The 19,991-nt window shown below is 33.3% G+C and overlaps 3 protein-coding genes and 1 long non-coding RNA gene across 5 annotated transcripts; 2 read left to right on the forward strand and 2 right to left on the reverse strand.

Moving 5' to 3' along the window:
* The first annotated feature begins 1,017 nt into the window (after nt 1–1,017).
* LOC108374412 (uncharacterized) lies at nt 1,018–3,091 on the forward strand. 2 transcript variants are annotated; one of them, XR_001849041.1, is made up of 3 exons: nt 1,018–1,184; nt 1,253–2,332; nt 2,405–3,091. XR_001849041.1 is itself a non-coding variant. In XM_017630395.1 (2 exons), exons 1-2 carry the CDS (start codon nt 1,056–1,058, stop codon nt 2,255–2,257), a joined length of 1,134 nt encoding a protein of 377 aa, XP_017485884.1. In that variant the 5' UTR covers nt 1,018–1,055; the 3' UTR covers nt 2,258–2,367. The 2 variants fall into 2 exon arrangements, 1 of the variants encoding a protein (XP_017485884.1); XM_017630395.1 differs by lacking the exon at nt 2,405–3,091 and having other exon boundaries at nt 1,253–2,367.
* A 48-nt stretch (nt 3,092–3,139) lies between these two features.
* Nucleotides 3,140–19,239, reverse strand: LOC108374414 (uncharacterized). The gene is made up of 3 exons (XM_017630397.1): nt 19,075–19,239; nt 5,919–6,393; nt 3,140–3,455 (listed from the first exon to the last, which is right to left on the reverse strand). The coding sequence occupies exons 2-3, from the start codon at nt 6,293–6,295 to the stop codon at nt 3,365–3,367; spliced, it is 468 nt and encodes a 155-aa protein (XP_017485886.1). The 5' UTR covers nt 6,296–6,393; nt 19,075–19,239; the 3' UTR covers nt 3,140–3,364.
* Nucleotides 9,817–11,405, forward strand: LOC108374415 (uncharacterized). Its single transcript, XR_001849042.1, has 2 exons — nt 9,817–11,281; nt 11,312–11,405. It is a non-coding gene; the product is annotated as an uncharacterized LOC108374415 (long non-coding RNA).
* LOC108374413 (probable serine/threonine-protein kinase DDB_G0276461) lies at nt 12,219–15,451 on the reverse strand. The gene is made up of 2 exons (XM_017630396.1): nt 14,543–15,451; nt 12,219–14,430 (listed from the first exon to the last, which is right to left on the reverse strand). Exons 1-2 carry the CDS (start codon nt 14,628–14,630, stop codon nt 12,446–12,448), a joined length of 2,073 nt encoding a protein of 690 aa, XP_017485885.1. The 5' UTR covers nt 14,631–15,451; the 3' UTR covers nt 12,219–12,445.
* Nucleotides 19,240–19,991: the final 752 nt, after the last annotated feature.

A 19,991-nucleotide genomic window follows, 5' to 3' on the forward strand; every position in this document is an offset into this window, starting at 1 on the left:
TCATCAACCAAACGGCCGCAGCCAAAACCAGACATCGTTTGTTTTCGTTTGGAATTGTCAATAGCGCATACATAAATATGCATTTGTTTTGTATACCGAGCTGCTTTGCTCTTGGCTGAAAACCCACTTCAACGCTCCACTCCACAGCTGTTTGTTTAGAGCTCCAATAGCTACCACCAAGACGTCGCTGCTTGCTATGCTGGCTCAAGTCAATGCCGGCTCTCACCTTCGTTTGGTGCAACGAATCAACAAATATGCCAAAGCCGGCATTCGGAACATGTAAATTTGTATTTATTTATTGCGGAGAGTAAATTTCAACTTTAACACTCATTTATTTGTTTTTAAGCGGATGATTTTGGTATCGACGCGCTTTGTTTTGAAACTTTCGGCGGCTGTTTGCTTGGCATTTGACATTTATCAGCGATTTGACATTACACGCAAACAGGAATGCATTACGTTCCACGTTCCACAAACTGTAAAAAATGAATCGGTTTGGGACCAAATGCGCTAATGCTTGGAACACAATACTCGGCAACCAACGAAGATCTGCGAATTTGGTGATGGCGCCACATTTTACGCATATATTTCAACGAACAAATATAATTCGTGTTATATGTTGTTTTCTTCTAAATCTTTGAAAGAAAAAAACAAAAGCATACGGCCACCTTTGGCATATACTGGCACTATCGCCCAGCAGAGCGATAGAAATAAATATATTGCCACGAAACGCCGCCGAGGAAACTTCTCACTTCGCATTGGCTGTGTTAATTTCATATGCCGGCGGCTCTTCTAATTTTGACATCAGGAATTTCGTTGTGGTGAGTGGTGAGTTCGCTGTTCGCTGTTCGCAGGCGTTGTGATTCTACGGTAAAGGAAACCGGAATCGCGTTTGGGACCAAATGCACTACCGGAAACGGGACTAAATTAAAATTGCGTATGACAGGAAAATAGAAGAATCACAACAAAATGTCAAAATTAATCTTCATTCGAGAATGGAAAATACAATCTCTTTTTGTTTGTTTACTAGCAGTTTGTGTAATTTTTAAAATCCTTAAATGGATATAAATAACATGATATTTCGCTTGGAGGACCTTACGGCCGAAAAAGTGTACGAAGAATATGGGATTAACGAGGAAATACGGCGAGAAAATCCAGGCATATATAAAATGTTTGTCGAGGATTTTGTGAGTACTCATTTACAATTTGCGCATCATTTCTAACAATAAATTTTTAATCGTTTTACTTTCATCAGATACCCACACGTGAAGATTTGGAGCGCGAAATCGATGAGGATGGGCTGAAAGAATTATGCATGCGCTTGCCCTGTCGAGTGTTAATGTATCGATGGAATCCAGTGCAAGACTTTGTCGACCAGTTCACACGGCAAGGACGCATACAACGCTGGACAAAGGAAAAAACGCAAAAGCTTTTAGTTAAAGCAGTGCAACGACATAAAAATGTGTGCCTTTATAGTGACATGGAGATACGTAAGCAGCGGGAAAGGGAATGGTGTGAGCGCAAAAAAGAAAATTTGATGCGACTAGAAGTCTGGGAATATGATCGGAAGCAAGAGGAAAAAAGCCGACAGACTGAAGAGCAACAATGCGATGCCAATGAACTGAGTGAAGACGAAAACCATAATGCAGTGCCCAACGAGGCGTTCGCACAGCGATCAATAATTTCAACTGTAATGGATTTAGAAGCTGTAATGGCAGAATTGCATGGTACAACAGTTGACTCAACACCTTCTGATATTGTGCAAATGCAACCATTAAGTCAAACGCAAGCTAATACACTTCGAAACACACAGAATACCGAGGAGTTAGCGAATAGAGAATATGTTGATTTGGTGCGACAGTTAAACTCAGAATCTGGGCCTAATTTAGCAGATTATATTAATGTTAATACTGAATCGTTGGGGCTTGAGGATTCAACTGCTATTTCACAGCAAGTGATAGATGATGGGAAATTTACGCCACACAATAGGGAATACGGGGATTTGGTGCAACAGTTGAATTCAGAATATGTTGATACTGAGTCTTTGCAGCTTGAAGATTCAACAACTATTTCACAGCAAGTGATATATGATGGGGAATGCACGCCACCATATTGCGAATTCACTACGTTGCTATCGGTGACATCTACACAATCACCGACGAATATGCCAGTTGAGGCCGAGGTTTCATCAAATTCGGGTGGAGCCCATGCGTTCGATCTTCGTGGTGCATGTCATACATATACGGGATTTTTGCCTTAAATGGTATGTTCATCTGTTATTCGATAAGTAACTTTTGACAAATAAACGCGCAAGAAATAGTTCCGATACTCTCAAGTCAATATTTTTATCAATATTCAATAGTCAATATTCTTATTAAGTCTCATCAAAAAATTCCGTGTGGTTTAGATAAAAAGGGAATGCCGCATCATACTAAAGCCAGCTTCTCGACATAAGCTACCATTCCATACGAACACAGACGTGTTTACGTACACGTTTATAATTGAATCGATTATTTATCTATCTCAGAAAACTTTTCAAGAACGCCCTACTTCTGAATTTTACTGAAAAATACTCTATCTTCTTGCGTTCTTTCAAAGTTTTCGGAGATAGGGCGTTTCGAGACAGGTCGATCTTCCACTCAGGTATCGATATGTAATACAGGCAACTTAAATTTTAATTTTGCCAAAAACTGAGAAAATGTTAGTCTACCACACGCATATGTATGTATAATTAATGATTAAGTATGCTACAATATAGGAATGCACACTTAAATAATCTAATGTTTACTTATACAATTCATAATTCCCTTTCTTCAGTTTTACATACAACTTACATGCTTACTTATTCAAGTTAGCTACAGCAGGTTAGTTATAAAAAGAAAATAGTTAAACAACGCTTTGGAAGGCAATTATGTACATATGTATGTACCGTATGTAGGTACTATTAAAACACAATTTTGTATATTTTTTCGAAAAAGGTTAGCTTTTATTATTTCTTCGTAAATCGAAAACAGTATTTACGCAAATCAGTAGCTCAGTAACACATAACAGAATAGATAAAATGATCCAAATTAATATTAAAAACCTTCATTTTTTACATAGTTAGGGGATTCACAAGATGTGTTAACCGTCGTGNTAACACATAACAGAATAGATAAAATGATCCAAATTAATATTAAAAACCTTAATTTTTTACATTATATGTATTTGCATAAACTCTTACAATAATTAGTTTACACATACAATGGTATTTTTTATATTCATTTATTTTAAGCGTGAAAAAATCGAAAACTTATTTTTCGTATAGGACTCGCAAAGAACGTTTAGGCATTGTCATTTCAGGCTTATGTTACATTTTAAGCATTGTTCAAGTTTGTTCGTGCTGTGGAGGTGGTTGTTGTGGCTTAAATTGATACGGCCAAAATTTTGCTGTTGGTTTCACCTTAGCTAGGTAGCTGCTGATTTTGAGCAAAAAACAAAAGATTGTAAATAACGGGCTTTGGCATAGTTTATGTTTTTTGAAAAATCGGCAAAATGTACAAATGCTGTTGTTAGTTAAGTTTAGAAAATATGTTTGTAGCTTTGTGACTATGTACATATGTATTGAAATGTATGCTTTTAAGATATTTAATTATAGTTCTTTATATTAATTTTTATATTATTTATTGCACAAAATTGGTTTCTTATGTTCGTTTTGTTCGTGGAACTAGTTAATTTTGTTATTTTTGTTAGACTGTAGATAAGCCAAAGAAGTGCTCAATTATTTGTCAATTACCAAAAAAAAACTAAAATCTGCTATGAATTAAAATTTGATTAAAATCTGGAGAAGCGTGGGTGTATCAGTTCTTGACAGGATGGGCGGGTGTATTTTGTTTAGATAAGCTTCATATTCTAGAATTCCAGAATGTTTCACAAAAGTGCTTAAATTATTAAAAATGATATATTAAATACAAAAGAAAAAATTATATAGACCAACAAAACCCGCCGCTAAAATTATGAAAAGGGGATTTTTTCGTGTGGAAAGGGCAGAGTTGCAAGCCTGCTTGGCACAACTATTCCTAGACCCTGCAGTCATTTATTTTTCTTCTTTTTATTTGTGCTCCATTTATTTGAAAACACATTTCCTCCGTTGTCTTCATATGGCAGGACTATTGGAAAATGTTCTAATACAGCTTCCAAAGGGTAGATCTTATCGAAAAATCTCTGCTTGAAGGCGTTTGTTTAGAAGTGCAGCTCATGTTGCAGACTAGAAATTCAAAATTTTTGCGTTACAGAATTTTCAATTATTTAGAAGAAAACTTGCGCATCAAGCAGGTCAAGTGACATATTTTAAACAGAGGCTCAATAACCTCAGCAAAAAATAAATAAATTTACAGTTGTCCACAAAATAATAGGAGTGCGATATTTTGACCAGTTTTGGCTATTTGTCTTTTGTTTATTTAATGTTTATTATTTTTTTATAAAAGCCTAGCTGGCTATACAACAAACACCATATAAATTCAGATTTTAAACTTTGTATAAAAATTATAAAAATTTTGCAATTTTTCACCCAAATTTCAAACTTTTTAATCAGAATCTTTAGAAAAAATTCTGGTATGCAGTTTTGTAGCACATTCAATTCTAGTCTGAAGAAGTGCAAGTTTCAAGCGGCTAAAAAATTCCGTTGATTTTTGAGAATTTTTTTGGTTAAAGGTGTTTCACGTTTTTTCCATACAAAGTATGTCGACAATTTTCTTTTATATGGAGGACACTGCCAGCAAAAAAATTGCCAAAAATCAACGGAATTTTTTAGCCGCTTGAAACTTGCACTTCTTCAGACTAGAATTGAATGTGCTACAAAACTGCATACCAGAATTTTTTCTAAAGATTCTGATTAAAAAGTTTGAAATTTGGGTGAAAAATTGCAAAATTTTTATAATTTTTATACAAAGTTTAAAATCTGAATTTATATGGTGTTTGTTGTATAGCCAGCTAGGCTTTTATAAAAAAACAATAAACATTAAATAAACAAAAGACAAATAGCCAAAACTGGTCAAAATATCGCACTCCTATTATTTTGTGGACAACTGTATATAGTCATTTCCGATTCCTGCAGCTGGCAGCTAATTTGCAATAATTCATGTGCATTTAATTATAATTATATACATCCAAATATGTATTAATTCGTATGTATGTAAATATATATACCTATTTCAGTAATTACTAAATTAGTGCCAAAAATATTTTTTGCGATTTTATATTAAAACATTTTCTTTTATTATTATAGTACGTTTTATGTTAATCTTAAGCAATATATGTATTTATTAAATTAGCAGCAAAATGAGAGATATTTAGAAATTACATACAAGGCATGTATTTACTTTTCTAGCGGTTAGTCATAACTATTATAGGGTAAAATGTTCATATAAAAAATAGTGTGAAACGAAAACGAATGACGTACAAAAGTTTAATTTTATTATTTTTATTAACACACATGCCAAATAGCTCGTCTTAGGTATGTCACAAATGAATTAGGGCCTTATTTAATCACACACACACTCGCACAAATACATACTACATACGTATATATTGAAATTTACATTAGAAGATTTATATGTAGCAAAAAATTTGACAAATATTGTATTTTTTACTTAAATGCATGTACTCTGAATGTGTACATACATACATACATTTAGTATGAAAGCAAAAGTATGCACATACACACATACATATGTATATATTATACTTAAAACTAAGATTAAAATAACTCAATTAAAAATATGTATGTATGTATATGTAAGTCGGAACGAGTTAATAATCATCATTTCAGCAATGCAGTGCAGTTAGTTTCAATTTCGGTATCAAGTACTCTATGTATGTACGAGTATTTAGAAAATGCAAGCAAATTTCGCTATAATCCACAGGCAGCGGCGACAACTCACCCATCATTCAGCTTGCGTCGACGTGCAACTGCGCTATTTTTAATTATTTCCGATATTTCACGACCGCCCGAACTTTCACCTTCCGACGTTGACGCGATCGTATCAGCAGCAGCTCTCAAGCCCGCAGCACCGCCGCCATCACCACTGCCACTGCTGCCGCCTCCTGCTGCACCAAGCGTTGGTGGACGCCCTAAATTCGAGAGGTTACGCACCAGGCTGAGTGCATCGTCGTGTTTTGGTGCGGTAGTGTGCTCCTCGCCACTTTGTTTTGTGCGCGTGGCATCATGCATTGTTGCCGATTTGCGTAGATTCGATACAGAGGCATGTGTTGAGCTCTTCAGTCGATTCTTTAGCTCGGAACTCAAGTCCATGGGCATGAAGCCAACACAGCCGGATTTCGATTTTAGTATGCCTTTAACATGCGGTGGTGGCGGCTCGAAAGCCGACTTAGTTGTTATTGGTGGGTGGGAAGCTGCTGTGCGGAAGAGAAAGGTGAAAATTTTATCATAATTAAAGGAAATGTAATGTTTAATGATGAATGGTGTAGAGGGTGTTCTTTATTATGCTTGAGAATGATGTTGGCTTGCATTTACATGTGTAAGTTCCTAACACATGCTTTGTTATTAACATACAAAAAAATTAAAAACAAAATTTGTAAAATATTTAATGCGTGTAAATAAAATAAAAAAAATAAATGCATACAAACTCAAAATAATTACTCACGACTTTTATTATGCCAAATTATATGAATTTTTCCTGTTATGACCTTCAAGCCAAAATCCATAATATTGGTTTCCCATGCAAAAGTGCCTCTCGAACGAAATGTAGCGTTAATATTGTATATATTTACGCGTGTAGCACTGAAATATCGCTAAACATTTGCCATTTTCTAATCTTCAGTTTCCTTTTTTAATAATACATATAGTAAGTATTATCCATCGATGTGTCTATATCGAACGATATCGATGATCGCGATCGGTAAAAAAAATTTGTTGCGCAAACTTTTCTTAGTCGATATTCATGAAAAATACCAGGCGACCAGCATAGTACAGCAGGTGATTGCTGGCATGGCTGCTTAATAATCAGTGCCTACTTTAAGGCGCAAAGTAAAGTATGACACATGCTTGGCGCGAATATGTAGCCACAGACCAGGGCTGCCAACTAATTTAAATGCTCACCCAGTGTTCGCTAAAAAATCCAACAGTTTTGCTTGTATTGCAAATCGATTTTATTATATTTTAAAGTTTTCTGCTGATTTATCCGATTTTTACGCGTTGAACAAATCAGTAGAAGCCAATAAAACTTTTTTCGTTTCATTTGTTGACATTTTTATTTATTTATGCTTTAGCTAGCTTAAGTTAATCGTATTTTTCATATTTTGCATATTTCATATTTTTTCATAGGTTTTGTTTTTTTTTTATTTTTAGTTTTTAAGTTTTTTTTTTGCTTTATATTTTTTATTTGGTTTNCTTTAGCTAGCTTAAGTTAATCGTATTTTTCATATTTTGCATATTTCATAATTTTTCATAGGTTTTGTTTTTTTAATCTTTATATTTTTTATTTGGTTGTCATTTTATTTTATTTCACCCACATTTTTTTATTTTAACTTTTTCATATATTTTATTATTTGCGATAGTTTATTTTAACGTATTTAATTTTTACTAAATTTTTGTGTCATTTTATTTTATTTTATTTCATTTAATGGTTTTCTTATATTTCCTTTTAAACACAAATTTTGTTCGGAAAAAATGTGTTTGAAGGGCAGATAAATTTTGAAACCTACTTGAAAAAAGCACGAAAGCAATTCAAGTGAAAAATGATTTTAATTTTTTGAATTTTGTATGGAAATTAGCAGAAAATAAAAAATCATTTTCCATTTAAATTACTGGCGAAACCGGCTGTTAGTGTATGATTTTTCTCTCCTTAAATTTATATTATTTTATAATTTTTATTTCATCTTTTTTATTTTTTATTTGGTTTTCTTTTATTTTATTTTATTCTTGTTTATTTTATTTTATTCCACAAAAGTTTTTTATATATTTTCATGGTTCTTTTTAATTTTGTAGCTTTTTATTGTTTTATATTTTTATTTTGTTTTTAACCTTTTTTTATTTGGTTTTAATTTTAATTTATTTTATTTTATTGTAGTTTTATTGCTTTATTTTAATTATAACTAGTTTTTTTCATACTTTGTATATTCCATGGTTTTTCTCATTTTAAATTTCATTATTTTATATCTTTTGTTTTATCTTTTATATTGCTTATTTAGTTTTAATTTATTTTGTTTTCATTTTATTTTACCCAAATATTTTTTTTTAATTTTTCATTATATGTTATTTAATATTTTATATGATTTTTAATAGACCTTTTATAATTTGCGGTTTTATTTTCATTTTATTCCTTCATTCTTTACTTCATTTCTTTTTTGTTTATTTCAAATCTTTTTAAATTAAATTTTTCGCAATTTTTATTTTATTTTATTCATATTTTATTCCATTTACTTTTCTATGAATTTTTTTCACTTTATTCCTTTTGTAGTTTTGATATTTATTCTTTCTTCTTAATTTGTTTTTTAATCTTTATGTATTTTTTTCATATACATATCGTCGTTTAAAGTACAAAACCGCGTTTCGTTGCTCTGCAAAACCGCGTAACTGACATTTTTTGCCAAAAATTGGATTTGCTCACACAAGCTCTTGGCTTAATTAATGCGATTGCTTTATAAAAAAAGAGAGAACCATTTTGAGATATGAGTATTTTTACTCTAGAAAATAATTTATGCAACCTCACATACGCGGTTTTGCATTTTTTTTTTTTATATGCGGTTTTGTACTTTAAACGACGATAGGTATATCTTGTACATTAAAAAAAATTTAATTCAGTTTATAAATTTTTATTATTAATTTGATGAAACTGCCGTTATTTCGTCTCATAAAAAACGTCTGCAAAAATGTGTCTCAATTTTTTTGAGATTCGAAAAATCTTAAAAACCAAAAAAATAGTTTATCTGTTAAATTTAATACTTCATATCATTTATTTACTTCAACTCGCTAACATTTTCGCTTGAATATCGATTAATATGCACATAAAATATACATCAGTTACTAGCTAATAAAGTTTTAAGGTAAATAACGAAAAAGAAAATAATTAAAAATTGAAAACTTAAATAGCAGATTTTCATGCTGCATTATTATTTAAAATTAATAACTGTAAATATTTGTGTATAAAGGAATGTAACTATTTAGTAATTTATGTATATATATGTAGGTATGTAAATATAAGTATTCAGCACTTATTAGGGTCGCATAAAATATTTCATATTCATAAGTATATTTTTCAACTACTAATTATAAACTTCATTTCATGTAGTATGTTTGTATGTAAATGAAGGCATAATTTTTGTAGTTATTAAGTTGCACTTTTTTGTTTTTTGAATTTTCCATAGTTAGTGAACAAAGCAACAACGCAAATTTAATAACATTTGACGCATACAAGCGCAACGTATGTATACATACACAATAACAATACAGAGAGCAACATAAAAACTGAAAAAGTTATGCATAAAAAAAAACCGTGATTAATAAGCGTTTAAATGCATTTACAAAACAAAAAAACTTAATACTCGTAGACAAAGTTGTATGTTAAATATATATGTGGATACCTGGTAAGTTAGATTCTGCTAGGTTTGTCTATTAACACCATTACAATACAATTAAAACAAATATTAGATAAACTAGTTAATTTTAAATTATTTTCAGTTGTAATGTTTAAAGTTTGTTGACTTTGCATATGTATGTTTATCTTAAATTCACTTGTATTTGGGGTTTAAAAATATATTTAGATTTTTTTTTTTTTGTTATAATTTGACAAATAAGCTTGCACAGCGTATACATACATATTTATAATCTGTGTTGCCAAGGGTTAAGCATTAGTCGTTAAGTTATTTTTCATTACGTTAAGTGAGCTTAAATTCGTATTTTTTTATTATTTGCAAATTCACTTCTTTTTAAAGTCTGTGCACTAGTAAACATTTTAGGTATCAATTAAATTTAATAATAGTTTAAGCGAACATAAATGTGCTTTGAATGTCTAAGCTTTAAAGCACAAGTGCGTTCAAAGTGTTAATAAAAATGTTACACATACGAAGTTGAGCAAAACATGCACTGACAGCCAAATTTATACCAAAATAAAATTTTAAATGCTAATTTACTTTATAAAGCATCTAAAAACCAATTTAATTTTCTATGGATAATACTAAGTTCAGATGGCCAGCTAAATTGAACGATTAGGAAACTAAAGGTAAATTAAACGAACTCAATTTAAAAACAACAAATAATTGAAATTATTATATTGAGTAAAGGTTATCACTCAAAACTGTAAGACTTGGTTAAGAAACGCAAAAATATTCAAATAAAATAGCGGATGCCGATTAAATACGCGACAAATAAAAAATGAAATAAAATTCATTTTTAAAACAGATAATAAAAATTCAAAATTGACGGCAGTTAATTACTATGATGTGCCTGTGAGATTACTAATCTACATAAATTTATTGTGAGTGAACACGAAATTTAATAACTCAATTTAGCCGACTATTTGAACACAGCATAAGGAGTTTAAGGTCTTTAAAAAAAAAAACGCTAAAGCAGCTAACGCATACTCCCATCAAAAGTTGTTATGCGCCTTTTTTTAGAATACAATACATCAGTTATAATTATGAAGTAGTTTTAAATAATGACAATTTACTAGAACACTAAAAAACTAAAAAAAAGTAATAATTATATTTATAATATTTAACGTTTTTCGTTACAAATATGTGTGTACAAGTACAAGAACATTTTCTTAATCGTTCAGCTTAATATTTTTCAATCTAAGTAATTAACACATGGTTGCATTTCGATAACACTCGCGCATATTTAGCTAGTAATAACTACATAGCAAAATTATTTTGTTTTATTAAATGTTTCTCGATTGCTACCTTATTGGATTTTCTATTCGCTTCACATTAAATGAATGAAATCTTAAAGCGTTTATCAAAATTTTCACTCAAGTTCGTAAAATTTATTTTTTTTTCGTTTAAGGCTTTAGGTTGTGGTAGTCGAAATAGTTAATCAAAAAATGCATAGCAGCAAACGCAAAGAAAAAAATATTTAATAAAAAACAAATATTTTTTCGTAGTCTGCAACAGCAAATGAGTAGACCAACCCTATTTCACTTTTTTGCTTCACCTGGACGCTTGCTTCCGCTCTAAATACAATTGCAGAGCGCTAAGACAAGAGTCCTGTTGGTGGAAATTTTTCGAAACCATTTTTTTTTCTAATTTTCTAATGGTACATTAAAACATATTTGCGATTCGTTTAAGTGTAATGAGCGCAAAACATAAAATTTTGAAGCAAAATATAAAATTTTGAAGCAAAAATTTCTTTGTGTGGCAATATTAGCGATTTCTTCAAGCGAGTATTGGGCATGTATTTTTTCGATTTTTTTTAAATAAATAGAAAACTTTTTGTTTAAATTAATTTAAGTTTTTACAAAAAACAAGTTTTAATAAATTTGGAAAGTATTTTCTTTTTAAAATTTTTCGTTACTATTTCCAAAAAATGTATGAAATCAATTTTTTTCAACAAAATTTTCTAATACACACATACGTATGCAATAAAAAAGTTTTGTTAAATTTTAGAGGATTAATATTTTCACAAAAAAAAAAAAAACAAATTTCGACAAAAAGATTTTAAAAATAAATAATTTATTCGTGTGAAACGAAAAATTTTAAGTAATTTCAGGATAAAAGGAAGCAAAAAGCCCCTATTTGTGAAAAAAGCAATGCTTTTCAGAATGTTTTAATCAAAACATAGAAAATTCGCATTTACGCCCAACCATATACGAGTACATATTACGAAACCAAGTGACATTTTCGCGTGAATCAAAAGCTTTACGCAAAAAAGGCATTGCATACTTTTAGGTGTAGTCCGATTGAGTTCGAAAGCGCAGTGAAAAAATATTTCACTTTACATTTTAAACTACCATGCGCAGGTGACTTGACTTCGAAATAAACTATATCGTACGACAATAAATCTTTTGCGAGGATTCAGATACCAAACTAATACGAATACCTAAAAATTTCACACACATTTCATCGTCTAAACATAGCCCTGCCCTACAAAACTCAGCTACTAATTTGCCAACTTCAAATTCATGGTTTTTGTTTGCTTTTTGATTTTGATTTTGTTTCAGTTTTTTCTTTTTTTGGTTTTACTTTCTGCTGTTGGTTTTTCGCATCATAAATTTTTCACTATTTTTCGAATTTCGCAAATAGATTTAATTTTGAATTTAATAATAGTTTAACAATATATGTATTATAAATTTTAAATTCTATATCCTTTTGGCAAGCAAAACATTCCACACTGTCGTCGGCGCACAGTTCGCCACATTCAACGCCTAGACTGCTTTTCTGACTCTGCTCATTGACTAATCAGCATTCTTTGCATACCAGCGCACACGCGCGCTCAACTCACTTCCTTGCGCGCTCAATTGATACCCAAGAATATACGCTCAAACTCTTTGGACGCCAATTGAAATTCTTCTTTAGTCACCACAATATCCTCAAAACGTTTTACCTCCGGCAACGGTACGCCATGTGTCAGTGTTAGCGCACGCGCACGCAATACACGCGCGCGTCCTGCGCTCGGTGTAACTGCATGCGCCTGTGCACTCGTTGCCGCTTGAACGCTTGAAGTGGGCGTGAAAGTGACGTTAGTTGTGTTGGCGCGCTGCCGTTTCGCCATGTCGCGGCGCCTTTGCGACGCGGTAGTCGATGTCACGCTCAATGCCGCATGCCCAGCAGCGCTGCCGTTGGTAGTCTCGTAACTGCTCGCCGTAGGCGGTGTGTAGTATGGTGTATTCGTGCTGCTACGCACATGCTGATTGACCGCCTCAAGCGGTGTCGAGTGCGCGGCACTACTGGTTTCCATTGGCGTTAGTACGCTCACAAAGGAGGCGCCATTCATTGTGTGACAAAAATCTGGTGGCGGTAGCGATGGATACTTTGGCGCGCTCCGCAGCGTAGCGCTCTTTTCGCCAGCGTCCAGTAGGCGCGCACTGCCGTTGGAGGTTGCTTTATTGTTTGCAGCTGCGGTTGACGCCCGCTGATTGTGGCTGCCTGCGTTGGATGTGAGTCCAAAGTACTTAGCAAACTTTTCGTCTATAATCGAGTTGCGCGGCGTTGTAGGCGCGCTGCTGCTGCTGCTGCAGCTGTTGTTAGCACTGCCGTTTAACTTGATGGCGGCGCTGCCGCTATCATTTGCGCCGCTAACAGCGTGTGTGGTGTGACGCTGTAACATTAACGCCGACAACGAAGCATTGCTCATTATGCGCGAAAACTTCTTGCGCATCTCCACCACGGGCGAGCGCGTTTGCTCTGTCACGCCAATAGAGGAGGCACTTGGTGTAAGTATTAACAGCGGCGCTGTATGCTGTGTGTCGCAGTAGTTATTCTCCTTGCCAGAGTCTGCATTGTTGTCCTCGTTGCTGTTCACGCGTGCCGCCAGCTGTGCCGCATTACCATTCTGAAGCGATTTGCTGAGCGGCAACGAATTGACGTCGCGCTCACCGCCACCGCCACCCCCATTGGCGACATTATTTTCCAGCGCGGCGAGCGCGTTGTTGTGCGGCGTCGATTTGTGATCATATTTCATGCACTTCGAGTTCAGCTGGTGGTGCTTCTGCTGCATCTGCAGGCAATTCTCAATGAATGGTGACTTTATTTTGCCAATTTTCTTGAGCTGTGGCGGTGGCTTGCTGCCCAAATCGATGCTGCTGCATTCGCTATCGCAGGTGTCGTTGTTGCTGCCGTTAGCCATCATGTGACTACCACTCATGTTGTTGTTGTTGTTGCTGCTGCTATTGTTATTATTGTTGTGCTGATTGCAATTGCGCTCATTGTTGAGGAACGTCTGCGGCAAAAGCAGCTTGCCAATGCTCTTCATTTTGATGCGGCGCGCAACAGGCGTTAGCGCAGCAGGCGAAGTCATAGCTACAGTCGGCGCCATGGCAGGAGCTGGCGCGGACATGTCCAAGCGATGCGCCAAAACCGATGGTAGTAATGTTTGTGAGCTTGACTTGGTCAACTTGATGAATGCTGAAGTCTGGTGCGATGACCTATATGCGCTTTCCACCAACTCATCGTCGTTATGCTCCTCCATCTGCAGCGCTGAATCGATTTCGTTAATTGAAATAAGTTGTGGCTCCAATAGCGGTGGCGAATAGCACTCCATGGGTGTGGGCGTGACGCTGGCGCTGCTATTGCTAGTGCTGCCGCTACCGTTATAGCTGCTGCGAGGCGTGAATGTGAACGAATTTTGGTTGGTGTAAGAGTTGGCGCTGCCACAGCGGTCGGTGGAGAGATAGCGCTGCGGTGGGCTGCGTGTGTAGGAATTGGAAGCGCTGCGGTTGGCCGCCTCGGCGAGGTTGGTGAAGAAGCGTAGCCGCTCGGATACTGGTAGCGATGTAGGCTCTGCGCTTAGCCAGAAGCGATGAAGTGCGTAGAATAGTTTTTTTTTGAAAGATAAAACAAAATTGCATTAGTCTTTAAATGATGTGTCGATGAGAGGTCTACAACTACCTACGTGGCTTAGTTTTGAGCGGATTGCAGGGATTTGTTGTTGTTGTTGTTGTTGTTGTTGTTGCTGTTATCGTTGCTATTTTCGTACGCATACTTGCTGCACGACGAATACTATTTGTTATGTGATATTAACTTTGCATTTATTGTTGTTGTTGTTGTGCTGCTTTAAACTAACAAAATTACCTAACTCTGAAATGACCTTAATTTTTATTTTTTTTTGATGAAAATTCAACGATCGCTCGCGCATTACTAAACTATTTAAATGGAAAAAATATTTACACTTTTTGGGTTTTCTTTTTCGAAAAGCTCTTCCGCGATATTTCTTGAGAATCTTTAAAAGTACTATTCAACTCGCTTTCATGCGGCAATCACAACTGACTTTAATCAACGAAATTCTAAAACTCCAGTTCTCACCAGTTGCATAAAAAAAAAATAAAAATAAAAAAAGAACCACTTAGGGAATTCATATCGAATAACTCATAAAATCAGCATGCGTCCGCCGCTACAAAATGCAATGCCATAAACCCTTCCAAGCTTATCGCCAGCTGGCAAATATAAAGAAAGAAAACTGCCCTTTCAATTTGTCGTCGTCACTTTTAGCGTTGCGCCCAGCTCTTTTGCTCTGTAGCTTATCGCTTTAGTTTGAACGCTTTGTTTAATTTTTTTTTGCATTAAACTTAGACAAACATACATACAAATTCCGTTATCCTATACGCATTTATTGTGTATGCAACAATTTTTTGATAAGCTATACTACTTTAGCTGAGAAATGCCGCAATGCACTCACTGCAACTTTTGTTTAAAATTTTGTCGTTTTCTGCTATAAATAAAATCGTCCAGAATTCTTTTCATTATATGCGAGTGAAATGCAAAAATTTCATAACCAAATGTTTTAAAGTAAAAATTTTGGAAGACAATAATTTAGCACACATCAAAACACGACTGAAAAAAAAAAAATACAATTATGAAAACGTCAATGCCATGCCGACTGACTTTTGTGTGTGAAAATATTAAATACCCAGTAGTATTTGGAATCATCATTCGATTGGATCGACAAATGCCTTAACTCTTACTTAACTTTTCAGCTCATAATCCCCATCAAAATATTCCTGAAGAAAAATATATTGCGTTGGCCGATATATTAGGTTACGTTACGTAAATTAATTTTATACTAACAGGCCTATTCTGCGCTGGTAATAAAAAGTTTGTAACCGGTAAATAAATTTCCTGTCAATTTTTAAACCCATTTCGCATTCTGTGTACTCTTGTAACCGGTAAATTTTGTTACCATCTCATAAGCTAGTAACAAAGTATTGCCCCGTGAAATATGCAATGCCAGAATTTTCACAATTCCGCATAGCTGAATTGCTGAATATTTTAACTGCATTACCAACGTACCTCACGCATCCCGGTGACAAGAACAGGTAAAATTTTTTGGTAACAAAATTTTCCGGTTACAAAATTTTCGGTAACGTGCAGAATATACCTGTTAATGGAATGAATAAAAAATATATGCAAAAGTAAGTTTTTTTATTAGTTTATCTAATAGTACGATTTTTTTGCTTGCAAAATAGAAAATAAAAAGCTGATAATTTTTTGCTCTTTTTGAAATGCGTTTTTTGCTAATGCATAAAATAATTTTTTCATTTCTTGTCAGCGCCACGACGCACGAATCGTTCGATTTTCAAAAAAGAGGTGACAGATTAAAAAGCTTGACCTTTTGATTTAAAATAAAGGTTTATTTTTTAGAGTTGCCACCTGTTAAAAAGTTTAATTCAAATTAATTGAGTTAAATGAATTATTAAAATATTGGTATCAATCGAAATGTGGATAAAAAGGGTTTATTTCTTAACTACATGCAGCAGGGTTGCCACCAGTTTAAAAAATCAAATTCCATTCGACCTACGGGAATTAGGTAATTGAATTGCATAGGTATGACCATATGGTAGTTGGAGGTTTAAGAAGGTTACAGCTTACAAATATTTTGAAGAGGGTTGCCACCTGTGTGTAAAGTCAAATAATAAAATAATAATTGAGTCAAACCAAAGGTCTACGACATCATATTTGTTATTTTATTACAAATACATACATTAGCAATCAGTGTTGTGTTCTGATTACATTCCTTTTAAATTACTAGACTCTTAAATTAACTCAGGAATGTTTTTACTCTTCACTTATTTCTTGGTAAATATGTCTAATTTTTTCTTGTGTCAGATATCCATATTGATATACATATTTCACAGTGACCTTATTCCCTTAATTAAACTGAATTTGATCTTTTAAACATGTGGCAACATTTCTACGTATCTTTTAGAAGTAAAGCATTTTCAAAACCATTTCAATTGATATCCTTATTGTAATATCTAATTCATTGAACTTATTAATTGATTTTAATAAAATTTGTAACAGGTGGCAACCCTTTTCAAAAAATTAAAACTTTACTGCACATCTACAGGCCAGGCCCTGTCATTGGACACCTCTCTTTTTAAAATAGAGCGAATTATATGTAAATACCTATATAAATGCTACAAAAACCCAAATTTTCAACTTAAAACTGCATTTACAGTGGAGGCATGCAAGTTATCCAAAAACCAATGCGCATTTTTGAATTCAGCGCTCTCAAGTTCATTAAGAAACAAATGTTCATTCAAATCCGTCCACAATCCTATTTGTGCCCACATTTTATATGGAAGGGGAGGCACTGTGCGACGTGTCGGTACACAGTGTGTATGTATGTATGTATGTATGTATTATGTATGTAAGTATGTGCATTCTTTTTGCAAGCACTGATACCACGTAACGAAATTTTTCTTGTTCACATAACAAGAAATTGCGCCGATTAAAATAAGACGGAAGCATAATAAAAAATAATGATAATAATTGAAAAACAATAAACGAATCGGGAAAATGCAAAGATTTGCAAAAAAAATTTTGTTGTATTAATCCAATTCTCATTTTTGCATTTTTATTAGCAACCGCTAGCATAAACATGCGCACAAATGCATAATATACATATGTATGTACATATGTGCATTAGGGTGAATCTTCAAAAAAAAATATATATTTTTATTAATAGCCAGTTTCACGAAAGCAATTTAAGTGAAACATGTTTTTTTTTGTTTGAATTTAATTAAATATTTTTTGAAAAATTTGAATTTAATTTAAATAATTTTTCACTTAAATTGCTTTCGGTAAACCAGCAGTAAGACATATGCCAAATTTTTTTGGAAAAATAAAAGATGTATGTGATCTGGCCCGATTTGAAAATAACTCAAAAAGTCTTATTACTTTGATGCCCTCGATACAATTTTTAGACATTTTTATGCAACCCTTCTAAGCTTGCATTCTTCTATCATATGAGGTGATTTTTTAGAAAAAATATTTTTAAAAACTAATTTTAGTTATAAAAAACTAGATTTTTGGAGGTATTTTCAAATAGGACTAGCTCACGTAAATTGCAATATTTTACCGAAATATTTTGGCGAAGGTCATAAAATGCAATAAATTTTATATTTCCGATAGAAAAGAAAAAAGTACCGATTTATTTTTATATGGAAAGTGATGCTCCCTAATGTACGTACATTTATACATATGTATGTATACATGAATGTTACATATCATGTTTTGAGTAATCGGTTATATGCACGAGCATTTCGTCTGCCGCAGTGGCTGTGGTACCCGTATGGTTAATTTATGAGTTAATAACAAACCCAGAAATGAGTAGAAAAAATTAAAAATAAATGAAAGAAAAAAAACATACTTTTCTTTGTACTATTTTTGTATGTTTGTGCGAAATCAGAGCAATATTGCTTAAATAATAAAAAAAAAAAAATGTATTATGTAGTACATATTAGTTATGTATGTATGGATGTGTATGTATTAGAAGCTTAGTAGATACATATGTATGTATGCGGCTGTTGATAATAGTAAATAAGTAAATAGTAGAAAACACAACAACAACAACAAATATTATATATATATATATATATGTTTACATAGCATGCGCAACAACAACAACGTGCCATGTTATTTAAAAAAAAAAAACAAATATGTATATAAATGCAAAATAAGTCGAATCAATTCAAAAAATTATAAATTTGCATTCCATTTAGTTAAAATAAATAATTTTACTTAAAAATATATTTTGGCGCATAATTTTATAAATTGGTAATTTATGGATTTCCAAAATGAAAGGGGGAAAAATAAATACAAAGATATGCATGTAAGTACTCGTATTTTAGTAATCATTCAATCAAAATGCAAATTATCGCATTGACATCTTAAATAGTTTCGAATTTAGGCGACGAATTATGTAATGTGTTAAAATCGAACATAAACGAACAACAAAATCTGCATTCAAAACGCTAAAACGTTGATGATGATGGCGACAAAATTGATGGGAATATTGTGAAAGGAGGGCGGTTGCTTTGCCGCAATGGGATATGGATTTGGAGTTGGGTTTGATTTGGTGCGTATGCAGCGGAGGAGGAGGTTTTTGCTTGCGTCGCATTTCGAATTTTCTGGCATAACACTCACCGATTTCCTCATCCGTTCTGGGTGGATTTTGTGGCGTTTTCGGCTCATCGCTGCTGTCGCCAATGTTGGATATGCTGATTGGTGGTGTGGCTGTCGCGGCAAGCGTAGGCGAAAGCTGACGCGGTGCTGGAATGATAAGCACGAAAAAAATGAGCAATCGTTGAATTGCAATGAAATTCATTAAAAAAAATGATGTGTTAACTAAGTAATTTGGTTTGCAAGCAAAAAAGTATGCCTATGCATGTATATTAGGGTGGCCCAAATATGCATGTGAAAAAGTAAAGTCGGAATTTTAATGCTCTCAACGCCTAGGATCGTTCTTTACCAAAAAAAAATTATACCCCTATTTGTTGTTATATTGAAATCAAAAAAATATTAAGAGTTCGCTCAAAGCGCTCCAAATTTTCCATGTATTTTATATGGGAAAAAACCATTTTTCGTAGAAATGGTATGGAATTCTGGAAAATCAATATTTTTCGATCGGAAAACTTTGTTTCTCTTCAGGAGTCTAAAAAAAATAATAACCAAATTTTTATTTTACCATTTTTAAATACCAGCGATTTTTATGGGCATTTTTTGTAGTTTTTAGGGGCCCCTACAAAAATAGTTAATGTAAAAACCTAGTTAAATAAACAATTCGGTATTATGTGTTGAAAGTCTCCCGAAGAGAAACAAAGCTTTCCGATCGAATAATATCGATTTTCAAGAATTTTATTTCAAAAGAAAAATTTTTCTCCCCATATAAAATACATGGAAACTTTGAGCGCTTTGAGGGACCTCTAAATATTTTTTGCAAAAATAACAGGGGTTCAACTTTTTCGGTATGGAACAATCCTAGGGGGTGAGAGCATTAAAATCCCGACATCACTTTTTTTTGGACCACCCTAATGTGGGTCAAACCATGCCACATCGACCAA

This window comes from Rhagoletis zephyria, unplaced genomic scaffold, assembly GCF_001687245.7.
Source record: "Rhagoletis zephyria isolate East Lansing unplaced genomic scaffold, Rhagoletis_zephyria_1.1 Rzeph_scaffold_07692, whole genome shotgun sequence".
In the NCBI taxonomy this organism is placed as follows: domain Eukaryota; kingdom Metazoa; phylum Arthropoda; class Insecta; order Diptera; family Tephritidae; genus Rhagoletis; species Rhagoletis zephyria.

Coding starts and splice junctions, on each gene's coding strand:
- LOC108374412 (XM_017630395.1), top strand. CDS start 1,056: ATGGATATAAATAACATGATATTTCGCTTGGAGGACCTTACGGCCGAA. Junction 1,185..1,252: donor AAATGTTTGTCGAGGATTTT/GTGAGTACTCAT, acceptor TACTTTCATCAG/ATACCCACACGTGAAGATTT.
- LOC108374414 (XM_017630397.1), bottom strand. CDS start 6,295: ATGCCCATGGACTTGAGTTCCGAGCTAAAGAATCGACTGAAGAGCTCA. Junction 3,456..5,918: donor CGACGCAAGCTGAATGATGG/GTGAGTTGTCGC, acceptor GCTCAAAATCAG/CAGCTACCTAGCTAAGGTGA.
- LOC108374413 (XM_017630396.1), bottom strand. CDS start 14,630: ATGCGTACGAAAATAGCAACGATAACAGCAACAACAACAACAACAACA. Junction 14,431..14,542: donor TCCGCTCAAAACTAAGCCAC/GTAGGTAGTTGT, acceptor GGCTAAGCGCAG/AGCCTACATCGCTACCAGTA.